General features: G+C 41.7%; 1 protein-coding gene across 1 annotated transcript in view; it reads left to right on the top strand.

Moving 5' to 3' along the window:
* CC2D2A (coiled-coil and C2 domain containing 2A) overlaps window positions 1–25,383 on the top strand; it is a 51,781-nt gene extending 26,398 nt beyond the window's left edge. The window contains exons 17-35 of the mRNA XM_033160039.1: window positions 137–284; window positions 2,006–2,144; window positions 2,757–2,960; window positions 3,682–3,774; window positions 5,193–5,284; window positions 6,631–6,798; window positions 8,895–9,000; window positions 9,747–9,856; window positions 11,086–11,182; window positions 12,527–12,628; window positions 12,805–12,981; window positions 16,296–16,499; window positions 16,709–16,798; window positions 18,703–18,816; window positions 20,292–20,426; window positions 21,569–21,691; window positions 22,541–22,599; window positions 23,861–24,038; window positions 25,074–25,383. Coding sequence (XP_033015930.1) covers window positions 137–284; window positions 2,006–2,144; window positions 2,757–2,960; window positions 3,682–3,774; window positions 5,193–5,284; window positions 6,631–6,798; window positions 8,895–9,000; window positions 9,747–9,856; window positions 11,086–11,182; window positions 12,527–12,628; window positions 12,805–12,981; window positions 16,296–16,499; window positions 16,709–16,798; window positions 18,703–18,816; window positions 20,292–20,426; window positions 21,569–21,691; window positions 22,541–22,599; window positions 23,861–24,038; window positions 25,074–25,262 — 2,528 coding nt within the window. The 3' untranslated portion in view covers window positions 25,263–25,383. The remainder of the gene's footprint in view (window positions 1–136; window positions 285–2,005; window positions 2,145–2,756; window positions 2,961–3,681; window positions 3,775–5,192; window positions 5,285–6,630; window positions 6,799–8,894; window positions 9,001–9,746; window positions 9,857–11,085; window positions 11,183–12,526; window positions 12,629–12,804; window positions 12,982–16,295; window positions 16,500–16,708; window positions 16,799–18,702; window positions 18,817–20,291; window positions 20,427–21,568; window positions 21,692–22,540; window positions 22,600–23,860; window positions 24,039–25,073) is intronic.
* Window positions 25,384–26,003: the final 620 nt, after the last annotated feature.

Raw genomic sequence — 26,003 nt, 5'->3', positions numbered from 1 at the left:
GGCCTTTGTGAAATATAGATATGCTTGTGAAAAGGGGCTGAGGCCTGAGATTTCTGGCCACTCATGCATGTAACAACAATCCACATTTTCGTTTGCTACATCTGATCAGGCTCATGTATTTGGTCTCTCATTGCAGGTGTACCAATTTCATTTGAAGTTGATGGCAGTAATAAAATGATTTTAATGACCTCAGGCAAAGTGTCCTGCAGTGTTTCCTGGGCAGTTGGAGAAAATGGGATACCCTTAATTCCACCAGCATCACAGAAGAGTGCTGGAATCTCAAGGTAGTGAACTTTAGTAAGCATTTCAGAAACGTTTTAAGTATATGCAATTAGATAAATCATTCTATGGGCAAGCAGTTTCATTTTAATATCTGTTTGGTCAGCAACATAAAGTGATGGAAACCTGCCTGCTCACTCCCTACAAAAGGTGTTTTATTTATTATGTGTGATTTCTAACTCTAATATACTCAGAGTAGGCCTGTTGAAATCTCTGTACTGACGTACATTGATTTCAGTGGGTCTTCTCTGAACATGACTAGCATGATAGACCAGACTACAGTTTTATATCACTATGTAAGTAAAATCTTTATTACGGTCAAGGACCAGAAAGCAATTTATAAAACCACATATTGGTGTAGGTTGTGTTATGCCACAAACAAAAACAGGAATGCGGGCCAATTCATGAAACCGACGCCCACACCCAAGCCAAATTTCAGCCTTTTAGTGTTTAAAATTTAAATTCATTGGTCTCTGCTAACTATTATCGTTCCATCGAGGTTAAAATTCGAAGTCTATTGTTGACATCACTACTCGTCTGATTCTAGTCGCGATGTAACAGTACTTTGCCACAGCCCTGGTAATTTCGGGGTCTTTATCTGCTAGGAGAAGTCTGGTATAGGTATCATCTATGCTACCAGGCAGTTTCCTCAGAATCGGTTCAATCAGTTCTTTTCTTGAATCTCAATATAATGGGCAATGTAAAATAACATGCCCAATAGTTTCTATCTCGTTGCTATTACAGGGACACAATCTTTGTTCGATCGCAATCTTGTTGTATCGTCCCTCTAGGTGGGCTGACGGGAGAGCGTTAAAGCGAGCCCTGGAGAAAGCCCATCGGTGTTTGGCGTTGTCTAGTATTTTGAAATAATTTGCTAGATGGGGCCTTTGAGAGTTATACTATTCATCAAGAGAGCTCAAGGTGCAACAGGTGGCTTTCTAGCTTGTCTCCATCTAAGCACTGACCAGACTCAGATGTAAATTTCAGCAGATTTCGAGTGTCATATGCCTTGAGACCAAGCCTTTCCCCCTAGATATAGTTTGCTGGTGTTCTGCACATCCATAAAGCAAAGCTCAAGGTCTGTCCATTTGTCTCCCTTATGTTAATAATATAAGAGTTTTGCTGAAATTACAAAAAAAGTTTGGTACCTTTTGCGTTCTGTGGAGAACTACACGAAACCATATTATTTTTCCTTACCTCAGATGAAGGGTGGTATATAATAAATAATAATAATAATAATATAAATAATAATAATAATAATATAAATAATAATAATAATAATAATAATCCCAATTAGGGAGTAGGGGGAGTATGTTGAATATTTTTTTCGCTGCCCCCCAAGAGTTGTAAGTTGAACTTGTGTAGTGGAGAGTCCTTGTAGTTGCCGCGTCTCTCTGTAATCTTAAAACTTGCCCTTTATTTATGCCCCAGTGCACAGGGAATCCTTAGGAGACAAATCAATACAGAAAGACTTTGTGGAGTTCTAGGACATTTTAGTTGTTGTTTAAGTTAAGTAATTAGGAATACTGAGAAGTGAGTTTCAAAATGTACCCTTAGGTGTACAAATAAGACGGCAAATGAACTAAGTTTCCAAACTACATACCTATTAGAACCATGAATTGTAGGACAAGTGTCACTTATCTGGTCCCAGAAAGAATAGGCAGATTTCTTTTAACTTTGTGGGTTTTTTTAAAAGAAAAAATAATGTTAAATGTTGTAATTTCAGTGCTTTAAAGAATATTGATGCCATTGCATCAATCGGCACATCGGGGTTGACTGACATGAAGAAACTTTCCAAGTGGGTAGCAGAGGCAAAGCTTGATCCAAATGACCCAAGCAATGCTGCTCTGATGCAACTCATAAAGGTAAGAATGGCTCCGTGAAACAATCCCCGCTCCCTCTGCCCCCGGAGTTCCATAGGGAACTTCCTGCCCAATGCTGAGAGAGCTACGCCGTATTTCTGCATATGGTTGAATAGTCACAGATTGCCACGTTGGGTGTAATAGCTAGATAATGTGAATATTCCATTTGATGGTTTTCCATATGCTTATCAGTTAATATAACAATGCATTTCATAAGCATGTATAATTTGGCCATGGGGAATGTAGCTTGTTTGCTCTTTTCATGGGCCTCAAATCTGATTTCCATACAGAGATATCTTCTGCCTATGTAAAACTCAGTATACCGGTAAGTAAACCAGGCTGGTTTACTTAGGGCAGATATCTAGTTTACAAGCTGTGTGGGATTATGCATGAACATGTACAGGTTCTTGGTCTGCAACTAATTTTGGCAGAGGGGGTGGGCCAGAATGTTGCTCCCCTGTGTCCTCAATATCTCTCTTGCATCTGGGTTGGCAAGGAGGTAGAAGCTGGGCCTCATCCAGGAGGAACCGGGTGCTGATCCCCAGTTCCGGGGGGCGGGTTAGAAGCCACCTAAATTTGCAATACCTTTCCATAAACTTAACATTTATCGTTTAGGTTGCTACAAGCGGTGATGCTTCTGTTCCTGATTTCTTCCGGCTGGAGCAGCTGCAGCAAGAATTTAATTTTGTTTCTGATGAGGAGTTTGACAGATCTAAAAGATTCCGGCTTCTCCAGCTCAGAAATAGCGAAGTGGCTGAGTTTCGAAGTTATAAGTGCGTCCCATTGCTGGAAAGAGAAATCAGCGAAAGAATCTTCCAGGTCAGAAGTCACCTAAAATGGTTGGGATTAAGTTCATCATCTTTTGGTTGGGGTATCCTCCTATTAAATAGATTCACTGCTGCAGTGTGTAAAAAAAACAAAACCCAGTGAACCTCATTTTAGAGTGTTCAGAGCAATTCTTCCCAAACTTTGTTAAGGCCAGTGCTCCATTGGTTCCATAAACTCATTCCCAACGTCCCCTACCCTGTCCTATAAAAAGCAGCATTTAGTATAGTGGTTTGCACAACACAGTAAGGAAGAAAACAGCACAATAAAATTCAAAACAGTTAACAATTAATTGCATATTTATTAATTGCACATTTTTAAAATCCAGTCAAAATTATTATATTAATTTAGATTAATTCCACTGGGGGCAGGACTACCCACTTTGGGAACCACTGGTTTAGAGGGTTGTGGAAGTATAATGCATTTGAAGCGGAAAAGTCCAGGACTACATTTTTAAAATAAATTTTCTGACTATTTACTTGCACCGCTAAAATTCTAGTTTCTTACTCATCTTTATCACCTTTTACCACCCTTTCATTAGTTTGCATGCATTTCTTGGAGGGTGTTTAGGGGTCCCTGCCCCTCCCCAAAAAGTGGGATTTTCTGTTTATACCTCAGGGTCCCTTTTAAATCCCTTTTAAGCCCCTTCTCTGCCTGACAGCACAAGAAGTGATGCAGAACATTTAAAGAGTGGTTGTTGGCATTTTCGTTTTAGGAGTACGAGAAAAGATTGCGCGAAAGGGATGTCGTTGATACTAAAGACCACCTGGATGCACACAGAGCATTAGTTGCAAAGTACCTCCAAAAGGTAGGAGGCAAAATAGAGTCTTTCTTTTTATTATGCACAATTGTTTATTTTGGCAATAACTGTGCTGGAGTGTAGACAAAATAAAAAATAAAGAAAAAATCCTTCCAGTAGCACCTTAGAGACCAACTAAGTTTGTTCTTGGTATGAGCTTTCGTGTATCTGAAGAAGTGTGCATGCACACGAAAGCTCATACCAAGAACAAACTTAGTTGGTCTCTAAGGTGCTACTGGAAGAATTGTTTTATTTTTTATTTTGTTTTGACTATGGCAGAGCAACATGGCTAACTACCTGTAACTGTGCTGGAGTGTGTGTATTGAAGTCTTCAGCAGCCACCCTCTGCGGCTTCTGCACTCTGATTCCTTCGATGCAAAGGGCCAAATTAGATGTTAATCAGAGGCAGAAGTGATAGCCAAGGCCTTCAAAGCAGGTTAATTTCTTCCACCTGAATGGCTAATCTTATCTGGCTGTTGCTGATCATGCTTGGGTGAGGGGGCTGTTAGGCTGCTCCCGTTCAGTTATCTTGTTTGTAGGCACTTACTCTGTTTTTAAAATGATTGTGTACTGTCCTGCGTGTCCTGTGGGTTGTTAAGCAGCCTAAGAGTATTTATATAGGTAAATAAACCCCCTAACTGGGTGTTTTCAAACAGTGCTTAGGTTGGGCAGGGAGCAATCTTATGAGAAGATCTACCAGAAGGAGCAGTTGAGGGTGCATTGGATCTCCAGCTCAGCCAAGCTCAGCTGGCATTTAGTCCTCAACCCGGTCTTATACCTCAGTGTAACTTGCTCATCCTGGCTGAGCCGGCTGAGCTGTGGCCAGTATAAGTCCCCCAAAGGGGGCGTTCCAGGGATGTGGTGGTGGTGGGACCAAAGAGATGAGACTTAGGCTGGATCCTAACCCTCTTCAGCTTGCTCATATGACCTGGCAACCTAGCATAAGATACTATTTTAAAGACCAATTTCCCCATCTTTCATTGTTTAGGCAGAGCAGGCTCAGTACTCAGCAGACCTTGAGTCTAGTGTAACTTTACACCATCTTAAATTACACCAGCGTGCTTTACGCTCGCTTCTTGTGCATAGGAATCCATCCTTTGTCATGGCCGATGGCTAGTACAATAAAGTTGCTTGATTTGGATTGGATTGCATCCTTGGTTTCAACTTAGCATAACTAATGCTGAGGAAAAAGTAGTGATTAAAATGCATGAAAGTGTGTTTACAAAGTGAAAGTAGGTGAAGCTACACAGCCCACTGAGAAGTCAGATCTTAGCATATGTTTTGAGATTGTGAAATAATTGGTTATGTAAGTACAGGCTGTAATCTTTGACCTGCCTTGTTGAGAAGTAAATGAAGATCCCTAGAAATGCTACTCCGGTGTCTTTTAAGTGATTTCAGATTCAAAGTAAGTTTTCTTTTCTTTTCAGGTTAGGGAATCAGTCATTAACCGATTTCTGGTCGCAAGGCATCATTTTCTCCTTTCCGATCTGGTCAATGAAGATGAAATCCCTACTCTTGGGTAAGGAAGAGAATGGAAAGTTAGATCAGAACCATAATAATGAGCTTCACGTCAAACACATTTCTGTCTTATTAAGTTTTTGATTTGTATTTTTGCCAAGCTCTGCTTTCACCTGCAATTCCTTTTCGTCATTTTAAAGTGGAAGATTTCTGCAAGGTGTCACAAACATCTCTGCAAGCAAATGTTATCTGACTTTTACACAAGTGTGTTTGCTTTTGAAATAATATAGGGGCCAAATGCAGCCCTCAAGTCTTCTCTGCCTGGCCCTCAGGACTCCCCTCAGCCCACACCCCTCCCCAAGTGCTTTTGCCTGGCTGAGATGTGACCTTGAACTGTGAGAATGCTCTCCTGCTTGGAAGAACCCGTGAGCTTTGTCACCTACTTACAAAGCTCCACCCACTTTTCCCCAGCCCCTGCTAGCATGCAGCCAGTGCTCTGTGTCTTTGGCCCAGGCTTGAGTTGTCCTTAAGAATCTCAGCGCAAGAAAAGGGAGTGGGGAGGACCATGTGTTTTGCAATGTTTCAGCAATGACCTCAGCCAGACGTTGGCTGAAATACAGTGTTTTAGAGCATTGTCACTGCCTTGAGCTAGTGAGGAGCTTACTAAGACTTGCATAATTTTATTTATACATTTAACTCGTCATCAATGCATGCTTAGGTAATTATCATTCCATACATGCAGATTTGACATAAAACATCTGTCAGGTGGTATTTCATGCTGCAGAAAAAGGCAACATTAGGCACACATTATTGATAGCTCCTTTCTCCTCCCCACTTCCCCCAAGTGGCTTGTAAGGAGAGCAGCTGAGATTTCACACACACACACACACACACACACACACACTTTAATTAACATGGGAATTTGACTATGATTCTTATTTGTTATTTCTGGGAAGTTTTCAGATACTGTAGTCTGCTGTATGCATGCATTTGTTTTTGCTTGAGATTCTCTAGAGTTGCTAACATACAAATCCACGTAACTGTGTTTTATTCTTGGTTTTTCTTTTTGTCCTGCTTTGCCTTCTGTTAAGTTCTGATGGCCCAGGGTATGTCATTATGCATCTGTTAATTTCTGCTTCTCTGTTGGTGGTTGTTTTTGCTATGATACATGCATCCAAACAGGCATGTTTTGTAGAGTACTATCATTGCTTATATGCCATATGTATCATACAGCGTAAGCTCTTATTTATACCTTCCCATATATATTTCCTCTGTCTGTTTTTCCTTTACTTTTTATGTCAATTAACATTGATAATTACCTTTTTAATACCAAGTATTTTACCATTTATTATAATAACAGAAAAAGTTACGTGTGCAAATCTATTTAACTCTGCTTTTTATAATTAGCATTTTGGGACTCAGCCTGTTTAAATTGGCGGAGACAAAAAGACCCTTAAAACCAAGACGGAAGGAGAGGAAAAAAGTAACTGTGCAAAATCTCTCAGATGGTGACATAAAACTCTTGGTGAACATCATTAGAGCATATGAGATTCCCATTAGAAAGCCTGTTGGGAGGTATGGAACTTTCTTTCCATTTTTCTTCACATACAAATTGCCTTTCCTGAGAAACATGTATGGTTTTTTTCTTTGCTGTCTTTAGAAGGCTGATCAAGATCTTCATTTTCTGAGGATCCTTTGTGTTGATCACTTGATTGATTTTGCCACTGGGTTTTTATTTTTTGCAGTGATTTATTTGTCTTTGTTTATCTTAAGTGTTTTCAGCACTTTATCTTTTGTATACTGTTTTGATGTTTTTCTCAAAAAGGTATAAATTATTTATCCATCTCTGTCTTAATGTAAATAATGTACAAATCCCTTGGGGCTTCTATCTCTAAACTAACCCACACCAACCTAATAACATGTGAAGATAAAAATGGAACAGTTTCTTGTACTCTGAGCTTCTTGGTAGGGTACAAACAATTCTAACCCTACCACACCCTGCACCCCCCCCCCCAAAAAAAGAAAATCCAAGTCATTTTGTTTCTGGCTATTTGCTCAAACTGGTTCTTCTTCATGGTCCAAAAATGCAGTAGCCCTAGGACTGCAGAAGCAAAGGGAAGGCACACTTTGGCATCTGCCACTAGTTAAGCACCAAGGGGCACTAAGAGACTAGCCCCTGCCTGCTAGGAAGAGTCAGTGTGTATCAGCTCTGAAAAAGGCAAATGACACACTAGGGTGGTCAGTAGGACAAGGATTGAAAAGAAAATTGCTGATGACATAACGCCACTATACAAACTGATGGTGCAATCACACCTTAAATAATGTGTACCCTTCTGGTCAACTCACCTTAAAAAAATATTGTGGATGCATCAGTATCATATTGGAGCACCCAGCCTATTTTGGACCAAATACACCTGAAATTCCATGTTTTCTAAAATTCTTTCCTTTCACAGAGTGTATATTTTGCGTGTGTGAATCACAGGTTCTTTTCCTGGCAAAGAGTTGGGTGTGCTACACCTTTCTCAGTCCCCCGTTTCCATATGCTCTGTGCTCACTTACCCACTCTGAAAGATGGAGATGGGCATGGAAGAGACTTGATCTGGATTATGGCTATTCCTTCAAACATGATCAAGAACCTTAGTCTTTAGTGCTGCAAAATCTCATTCATGAGAGGTGCATTTGCAGCAAACTACCCATTATATAAAGAGTGTAACTAAATAAAATCAAATAAGAGCAGAGCATGATCACTTAGCCTGGAATAACTAGCATGATGGATCCAGATATGATAATGATTAGGACAGATGTTCCTTTTACTCAGGGTCCCCTTGGCACACACTGTGCAGCTCTCAGTACAATGTTGAGTCTCTGTGTCTAACAGCCATTTCACAGTCCACACTTTTGCTTTCAACTTCTATCCACACTGACATCCTTCGTCCAGAACTGGCAGATCCAGACCATTGGCAACCATGGTCTTTTCCTCCTAAGCAGCAGCAGATGCAGTCCCTGTCTCTTAGGGCTGGTGGGGAATGCTCATCCTTTGGTTTCTGTAGCATCCATACTGATTTCAGTGTGGTTGCACCGTAAGGTGAGATTTCTGGTCTGCCCATTTTGGTTAAAGGATCTATTCATGCTTCTGAAACACTCTTGACAACTCCTGCATTGCTTACCTTGGCAATGTTGTTATAGGAAGGGCATAATTAAGTAGCATACATTTCCTTATATTGTTTGAATTTTAAGAAAAAGTGAAGACATCAAAAGCTAAATAACATGCTAATTTTAATACTAACATATTATTGTTAGCAAGCCTAAAATACATTTATTATATTTATATTTATGCATGATTCTTGGAGATAGACACCTGAAAAAGAAAAAGTTTATTACAACTTCAGGCAGCCTCATTTTGATTGGAATTGTATTACATCTGTTATGTATGTTATTCACTGATTACTTCTATGAAATAAAGCATTTTAAAAAAAGGTTTTTTAAAAAAAAATCCCAGGGAAAAACATTGCAGCAGAAAAACATCTGCCCTGCAAAGCTTTCTTACAAAGGTAGTGATTTATTTATTTATTTTGCAGAATCTTATTTTATTTAGTTTTCAGTGTACTGTATTTTTTCATAGTCTTCTTGGAAATTCACTGTGATTTAAAAAAAAATGTCTTCCTCTCTAGCAAGCTTCAGCAGCCATCTAAATCCTCATGGTCCTTCAATGAGATGTTTGCTGCTTCTGCGCCTCCACAGAGCCCAACCCACAGCATAGACTGGGCGTTTAATCAGGTAACACCAAGCACCAGCCAAACGCAAGTTTGGAAACTGCTATTTCAGATCTGATGATCAGTATAGGGGGGGGGGGGAACCATTTATTTTAGAAATATATTTCATGAGTTTGCAGCTAATTTTTTTTTAAAAAATCATAGAGAAATGGGGTTTATTGTCTCCTGTTTCCTTACAGCTCCTCAAGGTAATTCAGTTTGGTTCCATATCTTCTTACACTAATCTGAAAGTAATGGAACATTTATCCTTTTCTGGGAAACATAATACATACACTTGAGCAATAATCAGATGATTGGTAACCAATTCCAAGTCTATCTTTTAAGACAGCGTAACAAAATTATGGTGAGGTCCTTAGGGTTGGTGCGTCAAATTATTTCCAGTTTTCGAAAGTATTCCATCTGTTTGTTCTTAAGCAAATACTTTCCCGTTTCCATTATAGCCTTTCTTGACTGGCACTTTTTTTCTAGAGCCATGGTCACTGTTGTGTCCGATGTAGTTTTGTTATGCAGGCAATGACAATATATAACTTGATAAAACAACTATTTATCAATAATTGTTCATTGTACCTCTGTAGCAATGTATTAATAATAGTTATTACATCAATAATAAAATAATTTAAAAGCCCCCTTGAGATTAAAAGGTGCATCGTGGTTTACATGTTGGAAAGTTCATGCTTGTCATTAAATAATTTGCAAGTATCCTTCTGCACACTTTGGAAAAACGTGAGTGCTTTGTCTGTTTCATTGTAGGTCTTAGTACGACCTTTCGTAGAAGTTTCTTTTCAGCGAACGGTTTGCCGAACAACCACTGCTGAAGGACCAAACCCAAACTGGAATGAGGAGCTTGAACTTCCATTTAGGTGTGAATGCATCTTCTGAAATGTTTAATTCTCTGCCTTATGGTATGACAAAAGATAGCCTAGATGAATGTTTAAGTACTGCCCCCTCTCTCCATATAACCTAAATAGCTAGCTTTTGACTTCTGAATTCAGGAACACTGTTGAGGTGGCAGGGTAAGGCCTCAAGCCCTTTTCTGATATTGGTGTCACCAGTGTATGATGGTGCTAGAGTCTGGCTTTCTCGCTGCCACCGCCATGATGTCTCTGTTTGCCCTTCCTTTGCTTTCCCTTATTAAAACAGACGGCTTCCATTGGCTTGTCAGAGAGAAAGAAAAGATGTGTAGTTGAGATGGGCAGTCAATAGAATTTCCCCTTCCCCAGGCTCTGCTAATCCCAGTTTCAAGAGAAATGCAGTGGGTGGGCCCTACTCCATCTCATAAGCATTTCCGATAGCAATTCTATGAACTGCTTTCCATAGAAGTTAGTGAGATGCCCTGATGAACCTGAAGGAAGAGCTCTGGCAAATGGAGTTTGCTCACCACTGCTCCTTGGTCTGCAACCTAGCACTCATTATCAATGTGCTAGATATTTGAGCAACGTGAAATATTCCTGAATACAGGAAAACATTTTCACTGGCTAAGTTAAATGCTTTTTTGCCATCAGCATTTATGGAAAGTTAATCAAGCTACCTGGGCACCCGGCAGATTGTCCTTAATAAAGCAGCTTGGTGAAAACATTAGTTCATATTATTCTTGGCTGCAATTTTTGGCAGTGCATAAGAACCTGTTTGATCTCAACTTGGGAAGATTCACTTGGAGTTTAGTTTTATGTCTCAATTTTAATGACAGATTCCAACCCCAAGATCTCAGAAAGATTATTTCTATAGCCATGAAAACCAGGTCACCGTTGTTAAAGGGAAGATGAGTTCTGAGTAGATTATCCGTATTTTTTACTAGTTGGATTTTGTTATACTTTTGTTTGAAAAGCCACATTTTGCTTGCATATATATATATATATATATATATATATATTCTTTCTTTGTCTTGGTTGCCTTGATACTCATACATTATATCTGATGCTTATGGTCTGTATACCAAATAAATAAACTGAACTGAAGGAAAGAGGTGGTGGAGGAAGCAGGGAGGAGTGAGAGGGAAGATGCACATAAACTGGAACTATATATGTATGATTGCAAATTGTACAAAGTTTTTATTTCAGACATTTCTCTCATTTTTTTTATAATGTTGCAGAGCCCCTAATGGTGACTACAGCACCTCCAGCTTGCAGTCAGTGAAGGATGATATCTTCATCAACATTTTTGATGAAGTATTGTACGATGTCCTAGAGGTAAACAAAGCATCTCAAGAATTAGGTTGACTGTGTATGCATAATAAGGAGGTCAAGGCATAAAGAGCCAGGCTGCGGGAGCCTGACATGTTTGCCCGAATGGAGTCCAGCGATGGAAAGCCTCCAGGATTCACCAGCTGGCTCCTTGTGCCCGGCCCATATCAGCTTTTGTGGGCTGAACTGTCAAGCACTGGTCTCTGGCAGAGATGGGGCAAGAGATCAGGGCTGAGCCAAAATGGAGAACGCAGCGTCTGTAACCCAGAAGCCAACAAATGTTGGGCGGTCTTGGTAGCCAAGCATTAGTCTCTAAATCTGGTTCAGTCTCACTGTGGCAGTGCGATACAATTTGCATGCACTTCTCACTGCAGATGAGGTTACGCAACACTTGCATTATGTAGGCTGATGGAACACTGCTTTTGACAAATCCCACCCCCACCCTTTAGACCAGATACAGAGGTTTCAGTATAAACTCAAATATTTTCTGGCGTAAACCTAAAGGTGCCTATTTTAATTTTCTATAAGACATTTTGCTATTAAAAAATGAAGGCCGGCAGCTTGCAAAGGAGCAGGCCTTAGCTGCCTTAATGACAAGGGCTATTTGTGTGTGGCATGATTATTATCCAGAGCAAACTTACCTGGAAGTATTGCTCAGTGATTTTGACTTCTGAATGACTTAGGTTCAGTGTCTAAAAACACACTGGGCTTCAGCAAAGGGCAACTAAACTGCAACGTTTTAGCTTTTGATTATAAATGCAAAGGATCTTGCAAAGAGGTGTTGCCATTTAAACGGCTAGGCAGGCATAGGCAAACTCGGCCCTCCAGATATTTTGGGACTACAACTCCCATCATCCCTAGCTAACAGGGATGATGGTCAGGGATGATGGGAATTGTAGTCCCAAAACATTTGGAGGGCCAAATTTGCCTATGCCTGGGCTAGTGTGAAGTAAAAAGAAGTGCTCTGTTCTGTTTGGTCTCTCGTGGTGTGTGTGTGTGTGTGTGTGTGTGTGTGTGGTTTGGTGCTATAAGGGTGGGAATATTTTCTACCCAAGAACACTTTTGCATCATGATGCAGCACGGTTTGTGAAAGTCTTCTGTTTCAGGGAACGCAGCGAGGAGCCAGGGCACTGCTTAAAGCAGTTTCAGTAAAACCCAGAGCCATCTCGTATTTTAACATTGCAAAAGTTTTTATAATTCATCTCCCCCACACACACACACACCCAAAATCTCCTCCTCACTTTAATGGGGGAAATAATGCCGAATAGCCATGTTGGAAAAGGAGAGGCATGGGGAAGGAGCCACTTTATTTCTGGAAGAATTTGTCAAGATTTTTGTGACTTTCCTTAGGATGATCGTGAAAGAGAATGCGGCGGAGTTCATACGCGTGTCGAGAAGCACTGGCTTGGTTCTGTTCGGATTCCGTTTACAACCGTATATTTTCAAGCAAGGGTAAGTAAACATGAACTGGCAGAGGAGCATTAACGTTTTTGGAGCCTCGTGCGGTGAATAAAAAAATATCAAAATAAGGCATCCTTTTTATTACTAATAAAATAATGTCGTTGCCATTCATGGCTGCTTATGCTCAACTGCATATTGTTACATGGAGTTTTTGTTTTTTTTTGTAGATAGATGGTACGTTTAAGGTAGATATTCCTCCAGTTCTTCTTGGATACAGTAAGGGGAAAAATCTTGGAATTGAAAGAGCCTATGATTCCATTCGAAATCTGAGTGAAGGATCCTATCTATCGCTGTTTATTACCATTGAACCCCAGCTCATTCCTGGAGAATCAGTTCGCGAAAAGGTAAATCTCTTCACGTTTTACTTCTGGGCATGTTTTTAAAATCTACGGCATAGTTCACTTACCCCTTAACTGCTGAGCTTGACCAAAGATAGTGGAGCCAGAAGTCATATAAATGACCTGTGAGTTCCTGCTGGAGTGACTTGTTTTCTGAGCCAATGTGTATACACTTATTTTAATAGACTGTAAGCATGTGCAAGGGCAAGTGGCAGTAAAAAAAGTAGGAAATACATCACTTACAGAACTAGACTGAGTGGAAACCTGATTAGCAATAAATAAGGTGATTTGATTGACCAAATGCATTAATTAACTGTGGCAGTGCTATTGTTTGAAATAAATAATTGCCATTGCCACAATTCTGGCACTGCTGTTCCTTACAGGCTCTCAGGTGTGCTGTAAGGTGGGACATGGTGGGCTCCTACTTCCTCTCTTTACAGAGGTCTGACAGCATGCAGTCCTAGAGAGAGTAGCTGCAGGGGCGTTCCTAGCCCCTTGGCCGCCCGGGGCGGGAAGCCAAGAGGCACCCCTGGGGGCGGGGCATCGTGACGCGTGCGTGCGTCATGACGTCATGGCGCACATTCACAGCGCGATGCCACGCCCCCGGGGGAAAAAAGGAACATAGCAGGCGCTTGAGAGCGCCCGCTTTGCTCCCCCCCTTCCCTTTCGGCTTCTTTCAGCGCCGAAAGGGGAGGAAAAAAGGAAGCAACGCGCCGCTTTGCTTCCTTTTTTCCTCCCCTTTCGGCACTGAAAGAAGCCGAAAGGGAAGGGGGGGAAGCAAAGCCGGCGCATAAACGCGCCGCTTTGCTTCCTTTTTTCCTCCCCTTTCGGCAGTGAAAGAAGCCGAAAGGGAAGGGGGGGGAAGCAAAGCCGGCGCATAAACGCGCCGCTTTGCTTCCTTTTTTCCTCCCCTTTCGGCACTGAAAGAAGCCGAAAGGGAAGGGGGGGGAAGCAAAGCCGGCGCATAAACGCGCCGCTTTGCTTCCTTTTTTCCTCCCCTTTCGGCACTGAAAGAAGCCGAAAGGGAAGGGGGGGGGAGCAAAGCCGGCGCATAAACGCGCCGCTTTGCTTCCTTTTTTCCTCCCCTTTCGGCACTGAAAGAAGCCGAAAGGGGAGGAAAAAAGGAAGCAAAGCGGCGCGTTTAAGCGCCGGCTTTGCTTCCCTGCCTGCTTTCTCTTTCGGCCGCCGTTCGTTCTGTCGCCCCGGGAGCAGCAGCACCGCACACACTGTGCGCTGCTTCTCCCACGGCGACGGAGCGAGCGGCGGTGCTTGGAGGTGACAAGCGGCGGCCCCTCCTGCCACTCCCCACGCACCACCGGTCACCCCGGGAGCAGCAGCTGCTGCTCCCGGGGTGACGGAGGGAGCGGCGGCGCGTGGGAGGGGCCGCCGCTTCTCACCCCCACCCGCCGCTTATCACCCTGTCACTGGGGGCGTACCGCCCCTACCGCCCCTCCCCAACGACGCCCCTGAGTAGCTGACTGGGAGTCTCTGCAAGCCAAGCATAGGAGATGAGCTCAGCTTAGCTCTCCTCTCGACATCAATGGCAGTTTGTTAGCACGCATGCATAAATGCTTTCATATATATGTGGCCCTGTACAAAGTAATGTAAGCAACAAAAGAAGCTCCTTAGATTCCACTGACCTCATTTGTTCTCTTTCAGAAACTATGTTAGCTAGTTTCCTTCAAGACAGAATCCAGACTCTTAAGAGTTAGAAAGGAAAGGATGTACCATATACTCTGGAGTTGCAGCAAAAGCTATACTACCAACCTTTTTAAAAGTAGTAGCTAGAACCAAAATTTCAGTCTGAATGTTGGAAGACAGTCACTATCAAAATGCTAGCTAGACAGCGCTATTAAACATAGTAAATAACTCAGAGTGAACAATTCAGGTAAGAAATTTCACAGATCAGCTATTTGTTGTGCCTTAAGTTGGTAAGATGAGAATAGAATATATTTTGCAGGGGGCGGTGGGTGTTAACTTCTTTCTTGCATCAGTTCTTTTAACGTGATTATTCTCTCTTTAAATCTTCTATCTGATTTAAATCTTCTATCCGCATAGTTTCCAGAAATTTCCAGAAGGTCTCTTCCCTCTAGATTATGCAAGCACAATCCATGCTGTGTCATATCATGGAGACCATGCAGAATACCTAAACCTCTCCCCATCCCTATTATTACTTCAAAGCTTTCCACTAATACAAAATAATTGGATGTGTGCCTGTATGTTCTCAGCTGCTTAACTCTGATAGTCTTTCATGTTGTTGCATATTTTTTTTAATTGTTCCCACCTTTGTCTCTTTTCTTGCTTACCTTCCTGAATCTTTGTAGATGAATGAAATGCTTAAGAAGGTACAAAATGTTCATACTTCTTATTTTACAGTGGGGATGATCTGTTAGAATTGTTTCATGTGTCCATGGCCTAACAATTTTTTGTTAATGTAGTATGTTGTCTATAAGGTGCGAATTAATATTGTGCAAATTCCTATGTGTTTAATTGTTGTACTAAAAATGATGGGTGGCAGTTTTACTCAGAGTAAACCCACTGAAATTAATTGACATGACTAAGTTGGGGCCATTCATTTCAATGGGTTCACTCTGAGCAACAGTTGTTGCCAAATAATCTGTAAGAAACTGTTTTTAAACCAAAGGTGCAAACATTTCTGCAAAGTTTAGGAGCCAGCTAGAAGAAAGATAGGAGGGATGAAATTCTGAGTGCTCCACCCACCATGGCCACCATGTTGCAGTGAAAGTCAGTCATAGAAATGTCTCTGGACAATTCATGTTTTGTGTGTACCATAGATTCATTTTTTGCTGTTTGGAAAATTTTAAAAGTGTAAATTGGTATTTATTTTAATGGGAATCTAGAAAAGCATCAGTACTGGTACCTTTTTAGATGTCTGGCCAGATAAATATTATGTTGTTTCATTATGATAGTTAAATATACATTTCCTTCCTTTTTCTGTACAGAGGATGTATGCCCATTCTTTATCTAGAATTACAGCACCCACTCCCTATCAGCTGTTCTATCAGTTTATTCCTGACCACCTAACACCAGAACTAATTAGATATTACAGTGTTTTCATTGTGACTGGTAATACTGTACTTCCTGGTATGATATGGTATTTTGAGAGACATGAAAGTTGCACACAAAAACCTTGAAGGCTCCATCTAGACAACATACCAAAATCACAGTGTGTTACTTTCTTCTTGTACTTGAATGGAGGACATAGTTGTCCTCCTATTCATGAATGCGGGGATGTGGTGGTGGTGGTGGGGAGAATTCATAAGCAAAATCACATGCACTTTACTTGTTTTCCCCCCAAGTTCGACACCCAGGAAGATGAACAACTTCTCCAAGCAGCTGAGAGGTACCAAGCTGAATGTGCGCTCAAGTTTCCAAGTCGCCCGTGCCTGACTACTGTAATTGACATCAATGGGAAAACAGTCTTCATCACTCGCTACATCAAACCTCTGAACCCACCAGACGAGCTCCTGCGGGTTCATGCCGACAATCCCCAAGAAACGTCAGTAAGTGTTTCTCATGCGATAAAGGAATATGTTTTCAGTGATGGGTCAGAAAACAGGCTAGGAATCCTCACACAATCCAGTAAGTGTGTATATGTGTCTAAGAGTTTGGTGGTTGCCGTGATAAAGTCCGTTAGGCTCTGGGTTTCATTGGCAGCAGCAGCAGCTACAGCACCAGACTGATGGAGTGTCCTCTGCTTGTTTATGTATAGGAGTTGGTGGCCCGCTATGTTGCCTTGATTCCTTTCTTACCTGACAGCGTGTCATTTGCTGGAATCTGTGACTTGTGGAGTACATCAGATGTAAGTTAAAGGCTTAGAGTTTTTTATTTATTTCCTTACTTATTTACAAAGTAATAATCATAAATAAATAAGAATGAAAATGTGCAAATTTATTGAATTGGCCAAATTGACGGCGGCAATCAGACTACAAAGTAATCGAAATTTAAAGAAAGAATGGGTATGTGTTGATGAATATATGTTAAAACGATGTTCCAAAAGTGATGTCCTGATATGTTTCGACTGAGATCCACAAAGTTAGAAGGAAATAGAGATGAGATATTAAGGTTAATAGCAATAATATACCGTTCAAACACAATGTAAAGGATACCGTAAAAAAGCTAATAATGCCAAACATGGGTGGAGGGAAGTCACGGGGGGGGGGGAGGGTGATAAATAAGTAAAAGTGTTTGGAGATATGTATGTTGAATGTTTTGTTAGAAGGTTAAAAGAAGGTTGATCTATTTTTATTCACACAATTGTAATACTGTGATATGGTAAGAACTAAATGGGGGGGGAATTTTTTTTAAAAAAGAATGAAAATGTGCACCCCACCCCCAAGACCATTCCATTGTAACTATCCAACCTCTCAAAATTTTAACATCTCTTGCGATGGTTTGGCCCTTTTCCGTTTTAACAGTACAAATTCAACAAACACCCTCCATATCTCCTCAAAATCATTTCTCCTGCATATTCCCTGTTTTACCTTAATGGCAACATGTTAACTTATCATGAATAGCTATATCTCACACCTCTTTATACCATTCTTCCATTTTATTTCCGGTTGCCCTTTCCACTTCCTAGCTATAATAATACGTACAGCTGTCAATAAATTTGTGAGCAAGTCCTTCATAGCCTATGAGCCTTCTACCCCATCGTAAATTGATAATAATGCTACCTCTCGCCTTTTGGTCAGCTTTAACCCAGTGATTCCTGTTATCTGCTTTAAAACCCTTTGCCAAAAAAAATGTACATATTTACACCCCCACCACATGTGTAGAGTTCTTCTTAATGTCTGCTATCGTCTATTGTTGTAGTAGAGTCTCAGAACAGAACCAATAAATGTGTGTTTTAACCTACAAGAATTAAAATTTGGGGGAGGAAAAATTGATAATTGATTTTTAAATTCTGTGGGGTTGACCTTTTTGAGTTCATTATGATATTTTTTACTACAGAACTATCCTTCGGCTGCTATGTGTGCCTAGAATGCACAGTTCAAGGTCCAGATTAGATAGAATGAAGAGCTAATTGCTGAGGCAATGAATCCTCTTTAAATGGTTCTGGGTTCTTTATGCCAGAAATGCTCTTAGGTCAGAACTGGAATCTAATGCCTTAAATATAAATAGATCCCAAATCCTGTCATTATTATGGTGAAGTTCCATATCCAAACTGCAGGTGGGGGTTCTTTCCACAGACACCTGAGAGACTTTATCCAGTCTGTTTTTACAGTACACCTCCACAGAACTCTGAATTGTAGGAGACAGGGACATTGCATGCACCTCATTAACCTCAAAAGTTCCTTGTCTGCTTTTGTTTCTAGTTGTTTGGTTCATTTGTGAACTAGAAAGATGGTGTGTATCTTTTTAATAAGAAAATGTTTTTCTTCATCTTGCCATTTAGCTTAAAGCTAAAGGCTGGAGGAAGAAAAAGATATTTATTTTTACATAGTTTTCATATGCCTTTCATGGTTCATAAATTAACCATTCAAAATGAATGGAGTTTGGAGCAATGGTTTGCCAAGTCAGACATTATGTAAAATCACAGTTCAGCTTCTTGAATTCTAGTTTCAATTGAGCCAAAATCTTTGGGGACATAAACATATTTCCAGACAAACAGAGCCATACTTCATGGAAGATTCCTGAACAGTGCAGATAAACTAGAAACATTGGCTATATTGTTAATGCAACTTGTTTGCTTGCATTCATTAGCAATTCCTTGATCTTTTGGCTGGAGATGAAGAAGAGCATGCTGTACTCTTGTGCAATTATTTTCTTGCTCTAGGCAAAAAGGCCTGGCTTTTAATTGGAAGTGCTATTCCTGAGGTAAGTCAGTAATTTATTTATGCTCCAACAAACTTCCACATGCCTGAGAATGCAGTACACACACTGAATGAATTGCGTCACAAATAATGGTCAGATTTATATTGCAGTCAAACTTTTAAAGCAATTCCGTTGAGCAAAGGCGTGATGCAAGCAAAACTCTGGTTTTGATATTGTTATCAATAAAAAACTAGTGGTTGCAACTTAATCTTCTTCAAATGGAATTGAATGGTATTGCATGGATCAAATACCTGGTTGTGCTAGACTAGGGTATTTGCAAGGACCCATAATAAGATAGAGATGTCTCCACCTGCTTCCTAATGCTGGTCTAAGTTACATGCAGAAAATAGTAGAAAAACAAGAACTCAGGCCACAATGATGATTCAAGTCTCTTATGAAAAGATTTATTTCTTAAAGTTTATATACCAGGTGAAATTAATGTGCCAGGACAAGGCCCCGTTTCGGTGATTCTTCTTCAGCTAATAGAGTCTTAAAGTCTTAAGGTCAACGTGTACTGTTTGCTATTTTCTGCATGGTCTAAGTTACATGGCAAATTTACTGTGTGTGCTCAGCCCTACAAATTCCCCCACAGAATATGTATATTTGCCTAGAGTTGAAGATACGCACATGGTCCTCTCAGGTGTTCAAAGCACCTCACATTTATTATCTTCTTGTAGTTCTCAAATACACCCTCATAGGAGGAAGATGATACTTATCTCCTGTTTCAGGGATGTGTGTGCTGAGGCTAAGAGAGATGAGTTGCCTAAAGCCATCTTGTGAGTTCAGGAAAGGGGAAATAATTCAAAACAAGGAATTATTGGTCAGTAGCTAAGAGCCTTATCCATTATACTTACAACAGCCGCCTTGCAAGCTGTCTCCACCCTCGCAAGTTAAAACCCTTAAATCTTAATAGGCCTGCTAAAGAAAAACTTAATTTTTAAAAACTTGAAAGCTTGGTGCATGCAGCCTGTTACAGGAATCCATACATTGCAGAATCTCCTAGATTTTACTGTATGCAACACTTAGCAGCCCTTGCCAAGGCAGTGTGAAACTGCAAGCCTGTGAGTAATTGGAAAGTCCTGATCTTGGCATTGGACAGAATTCATTAATACCAAAGGACGGGATACAAAATATGTAAAATAGTATTGTTTCGTTGGACAAACCTCTGTTGGCAATGGAGTAAACAGGTTTCCAGTTACATGGAATTCTTCACTGTGCAAAATGGGAAAATAGTTCATCCTGTTTAGCGGCTTAGCAAGAATAATATTTTTTCAGGGTATGAATTGCAGATATAAGCCCCAAAGTGTGTGCTGGGTAGCCTTCACAGAGGCTAGTGCAGAGAAAATCAGCTGAAACTTATATCACATACATCAGCTGCACCCACTACTAAGTTCTGAGGGGGAGGAAATGCATGTAAAATGTAAATATATTCTGCATTGCAGAAGCAAGGTTTTAAGGAACTTGACAATTATTTCCAGGGACCAACAGCATATGTGCTAACTTGGGAACAGAATCAGTATGTGATCTGGAATCCAAGTTGTGGCCGTTTTTATGGACAGTATGATGCTTTCTGCCCCTTGCAGAGTGTGGGCTGCCTCATTTCCTGTGACAATGTAAGTAATTCACATCTCGCTATCTGCCATTCTTTGAACTTATGAAGCTGCCTTATATTGAGTCAGACCATTCAATTCATTTAGGCCAGGATTGCTCTCCAGACCCGGAGGCCAGCTGTTCAAAGAGAGTGGGGGGAAATTCCACTGGCTCTTCCATGAATCAAAGTTAACTCAAACAGAGGGCAGAATTAGGACTGATTTATGGTTAAGATGAAGAAAGTACAGTGGTGCCTCGCAAGACGAAATTAATTCGTTCCGCAAGTCTTTTCGTCTTGCGGAAATTTCGTCTTGTGAAGCACGGTTTCCCATAGGAATGCATTGAAACTTAATTAATGCGTTCCTATAGGAAAAAACCAATCGGGGCCGGGTGTCGGGAAAGCGAGCGGGGAGAGCGGTTACTTACAGTACTGTAGTGAGCGGCGGTGGCGGGAGGAAGCCGGGTGTGGGGAGTGCGATGGGGAGCGTGGGGAGGGCGAGCAGGAGGAAGCCGGGTGTCAGGTGTGCGATGGGGGAGCGCGAACGGGAGGAAGCCGGGTGTCAGGTGTGCGATCGGGGAGCGCGGGGAGCACGAACGGGAGGATCCAGGCGTGGGGAGGGCGATGGGGAGCGCGGGCAGGGCGAGCAGGAGGAAGCCGGATGTCGGGTGTGCGATCGGGGAGCGCGGGGAGCGCGAACGGGAGGATCCAGGCGTGGGGAGGGCGATGGGGAGCGCGGGGAAGGCGAGCAGGAGGAAGCCGGGTGTCGGGTGTGCGATGGGGGAGCGCGAACGGGAGGAAGCCGGGTGTCAGGTGTGCGATCGGGGAGCGCGGGGATCCAGAACGGGAGGATCCAGGCGTGGGGAGGGCGATGGGGAGCGCGGGGAAGGCGAGCAGGAGGAAGCCGGGTGTCGGGTGTGCGATCGGGGAGCGCGGGGAGGGCGATCGTTAGTGAGCAGCAAGCAGGGAGGGCCAGCGCAAGCGGGAGGGTTCTTCTTACAGTGGTACTGCGCAAGACGAATGCTTCGTCTTGCGAAGCACGACCATAGCGAAATTCGTCTTGCGGGTCAACCAAAAAATCGCAAAACCCTTTCATCTTGCGAGTTTTTCGTTGTGCGAGGCATTCGTTTTGCGGGGTACCACTTAACTAAAAAAGTTCTCTTTCAGGTTTGGTTCAATATTCAACAATATGATTCTCCACTAAGAATAAACTTCGATGTCAGCAAACCAAAATTCTGGAAACCCTTTTTTTCACGAAGTTTACCATTTCCTGGTCTCTCCAGTGTGCAGGTATTAGGATTTTAAATTTTATAGGGCTGCATCATAATACCTGCATCATTTCATCTGTATCTGAAATTGTTTTGACCTTAAGGGAGAGATTATAGGACAGATACGTTAAAGAACTTTAACAAAATGAGAGTTAAAACTTGTTTTACTATTTTAGGAAATGCAATAATGAATTTTGCTTGCTGAAAACATTTGCATGTGGTTTGTTCCACAAACTGGATACCAATTAAGACTGCATTCCTACCTTATTCGTAAGCATGGAAAATCAGAAAGTTTCAAATAGCATTGCAAAATGCTTATTATAGTATACAGATGCTTAAGCCTAGGTTAACATTGAGATGATTTTGCAACAAGGAGATGAGGTAATATTTTGTAGTATCCAGATAAGTATCCAGAGAACAACTTTAGTTGCTGTATTTGCATTGCCCACTTCTTACTATATACAAATTATTCCAGATAATCAGGGAGTTGGGAATCTCTCTCCTAAGTTTGGAGTCTAATGTCCACCAGAATTTGGAAACATTATCCAGCTAATGGGAGGGAGTAGGGAAACAATCTGAAGCTCAGCTTTTAGTACAGTACTGAGAATCAAGAGAACTGCAAGTTGGCTGAAGACAAAAAACTCTGGCTACAGGGTCTCTCTGGGGTTCTTGTGCATGTTTGTAGATTCCCTGCTTGCTGTAAGAGTGCCCACTTTAAGGTGCCTACCACAGGTACAATTCTCCAGGTCTTGTGGGTGGCAGAGTGGGTGGGTTGAATTATCAGTATATCCCAGTACATCTTAAAAGCAAGATTGCATATTTCACATTATGTAAATACCAAATTATACCTTACCCCTTCATATTTTGTTAGCCTGACAAACTAGTCTATCAACGGGTGGACAAGACAGCTGCCCTAGAACTACAGAACAGGTACCCATGTCTATTGAATGTGTTTTGCAACTGCATTTAACCATGACGTACATCAGATGTCAAGTGTATGGTGTTTTAAGAGGAGAGGCAGTACCTCTGGTGGGGGGACAGATCATGCTTCTTCTGGGGTAGTTTGTCCACCTTTGGTCCCCACCCTGCACTCAGCTCTCACCTGTGGTTCCTAGAAGCTGTCAGCATGCGACAGTGGTCACATCCTGGGAATGGCTTCAACAGGCCAGCTAAACCAGGTGAGGTAACTGATGGGTCTCAAACCCTTGGGTGAGTTAGGGGCTTCCCCTGCATGCAAAGACAGACTCTGGCAGATGGCATGGATGAAACCAATAGTGGGTCCAATGTTCAAGAAGGTTTCTGCATGTGCTGTAGAGGGAAGTAGAGGGGAGGACAGATGGGGCTCATCAACCTAGAAAGGTAGCCCATCTAGGAGAAAAAAACTTACTCTAAACCCACTGCCTTGCAAGATACCTTTGGGAGAAGAAAAGTCTAGGAGTAAACCCTACACAAATCCAGAGTGGAGTCCCTAAGATGGTTGGATAGCACCTTGTATGCCTCCTTCCAGTGGCTCCTGCAACCCAGCTGGTGCCATACGTATTGCTCTGCTTTCCTTTGGACCGCATCAGCAAGGCCGAGGGTGGGGGGGTCTTGTTATCTGGGCAGCCCAGCACCTCCATACACACACTCTCAAGAAAAATGAATGCCAGCAAATGTCAGTTCCTATTGGATATGAAATACTTGGTGGTTCTGTGCAATTATTTGATTCATAGCTCTTTTAAGCTCAATACTTTATAAAGGGATCTAGAGAATTCTAGTGACTTGGACTACTTTATTATGTAGCCATTTTGGTTACCTTGCAATATATTTAGCTTGGCCCTCTCCACGTTTGACATTCCATAACATCCTTTGTTCTAACAAATAGCAGAAGAAAACTAGTAAGTCAAAAGAGCTTAGAACATTTATCCCAAGCATCTATTTTTTAAATGTAGGTTATTTTACCGGAGGAGCATTCAATAATGTAAGACTTGGTCCTCTTCCAATCTAAAATGATGCTTGAGAAGTAGGTTTGCCACCTCAGTTTCTTACGTAAGCATGTTGTGAAGAAGTCATTGAAATACGGAATGCCTGTGGCATTTCAAATCTGGCTGTAATTATGGAATTCTAAAGATCTCTAGTGTGTTTGTGAAACCACAGTTGCACTGGAGCAGCAAAATTTCAAATGCAACTTTTAAAACATATTAAAATGCAGACTTGAGAAGATACTGAAAGAAAAAATCATGGGATGGAGGCCAAGACACTTGACACGTTGGAACAGATACTGTACCTCTACTCTCCGACACTTCTTACCTCTGCTGGAAAAAAATCAAGGCAAAGATGTAGAGGATGACCATCAGGCGGAATTACAGAAGCAACTAGGAGATTACAGGGTAATGTATAGAATAATGGCCCCTAGGGAACTGGGAGTTTAGTAATATTACTGGGATTATAGGATGGTGCTTCCCTCCCTCCCTCCCTCCCCCCAGGATGATGCTTGTATTGGGGCTTAGCAGTAATTCGCTCCATGTGCATGAGGAAATCTCTCCATTCTAGCTTGTGATACAGTGAAAGCATTTTGCCGTCTTATTTGTTGGGTCATGTTGAAAGTGGTCTAGAAATTTGTCTCTTAAATTTTCCAAAGCTTAACAAGTTTTTATTGCTGGGAGAGAGGGCATCAGCATGGGTGGTCAACCTGGGCAGGGGGAAAGTGCTACCTGCTATTGTACTACGATGACAAGCACAGAAGTGTAATGCTTCAATCTAAGAGAAAGCTAGCTGTCAAGATACCCCAGTCAACAGGGGAGAGCGGTCAGAAGGAAGGCATGCAGTTGATTTGTTGTTCTCCCAGTCATCTTGAGCCAAGAGATTCAATTTACCTTAAGTCAGACATGGCCAAACTTGGCCCTCCATATGTTTTGGGACTACAATTCCCATCATCCCTGACCTGGCCCCGTTAGCTAGGGATGATGGGAGGTGTAGTCCCAAAAGATCTGGAGGGCCACGTTTGGCCATGCCTGCCTTAAGTGGAAGGGCTGGCCCATAATTGCAGGATGTATATAGCATCATTTCATTCATCATAACATCTACAGTGGAACTCTGGGAGCTGAACAGCTGTAAACTCGAACGTTTTGGCTCCTGAATGATCAAAAACCGGAAGTGATTGTTCCGGTTTTCGAATGATTTTCATAAGCTGAACATCCGGTGCAGCTTCCGATTAGCTGCAGGATGCTCCTGCAACCAATCAGAAGCCACGCCTTGGAAGTCAAACATTTTGGAAGTCGAACGGACTTCCGGAATGGATTCCGTTCAACTTCCAAGGTACGACTGTATTTCATTTTCTTAGTGGCCAACTGAGTCCAGAGGTGGTATTGTGGGTAAATTGACAAACTTCAGGAAATTTTTAAATTTTCCCCTCTTACTTGCAGGTGTCAGGATTTCCTATCCACATGGCATTTTCAGAAGTTACACCTTTAGTGGAGGCGGTATATAGTACTGGAGTTCATAGCATTGATGTTCCAAACATAGAGTTTGCATTAGCTGTGTATGTTCATGCATACCCTAAAAACATTCTTTCAGTGTGGATTTATGTTGCTTCACTGGTTCGTAATAGGTAAGAGTTACTCAGACTTACTTTTTACTTGTAGTATTTAAATTCATTAGTATCACCTTATGATTTTGTATTAAACTCTGGATCATTAAAATGTGCAGATTAAAATGCTGGAAGGAGTTTCTTAATTTGATCAGTTTTCTGCAATGCCCCATTAAAGTTGTATAAAACCTTTCAGCTCCAGTCACACTGCAAATCATGTGCTCAAAACCCTTGAAGCTATGCTGTGCTGTGTATTCACAATTAGGCAGAGCAGCATAGCAGATTATTTTCCTGTGATTAAGAATTGCCACAGCAAAGGCAGGCTGCAGAAAACACTTGCATACCTCTGCTAAGGAAATATCTCAGATGTTTAAATTCCTCCTGACATACTGCCATGTCTGTATGGGTTACTCACTCATCAACTTGACATGTGAAATGCTCTATGAAGTCAAGGCAGCTATTATGTCAGTCTGGCAGCTTATTTTCACTGCCCCCATATGGCAGTATCAGCACAGAAAAGGTATTTGCCTAGTCCTGGCAGCAATCTGAAGTAAAAAGAAATTCCTGCCCCCTCCCCTATATCAAGGAACATCTTAATATTTTCTGATGCACAAAGTGAATGCTGCTTTAGCTGGAACACAGTTAAAATGTAACAGGGCAGGCATAAGATTTCAACATGCATAAGTTTGATAATACAGTGGTGGCCCGCTAGACGAAAAACTCGCTAGACGAACGGCATTCGCTAGCGGAAGGCTGCCTCGCAAGA

Source organism: Lacerta agilis, chromosome 9 (assembly GCF_009819535.1).
Source record: "Lacerta agilis isolate rLacAgi1 chromosome 9, rLacAgi1.pri, whole genome shotgun sequence".
NCBI classification, from domain to species: Eukaryota; Metazoa; Chordata; class Lepidosauria; order Squamata; family Lacertidae; genus Lacerta; species Lacerta agilis.
The sequence above is the reverse complement of the archived record's forward strand: the minus strand, read 5'-3'. Positions and strand labels throughout refer to the sequence as shown.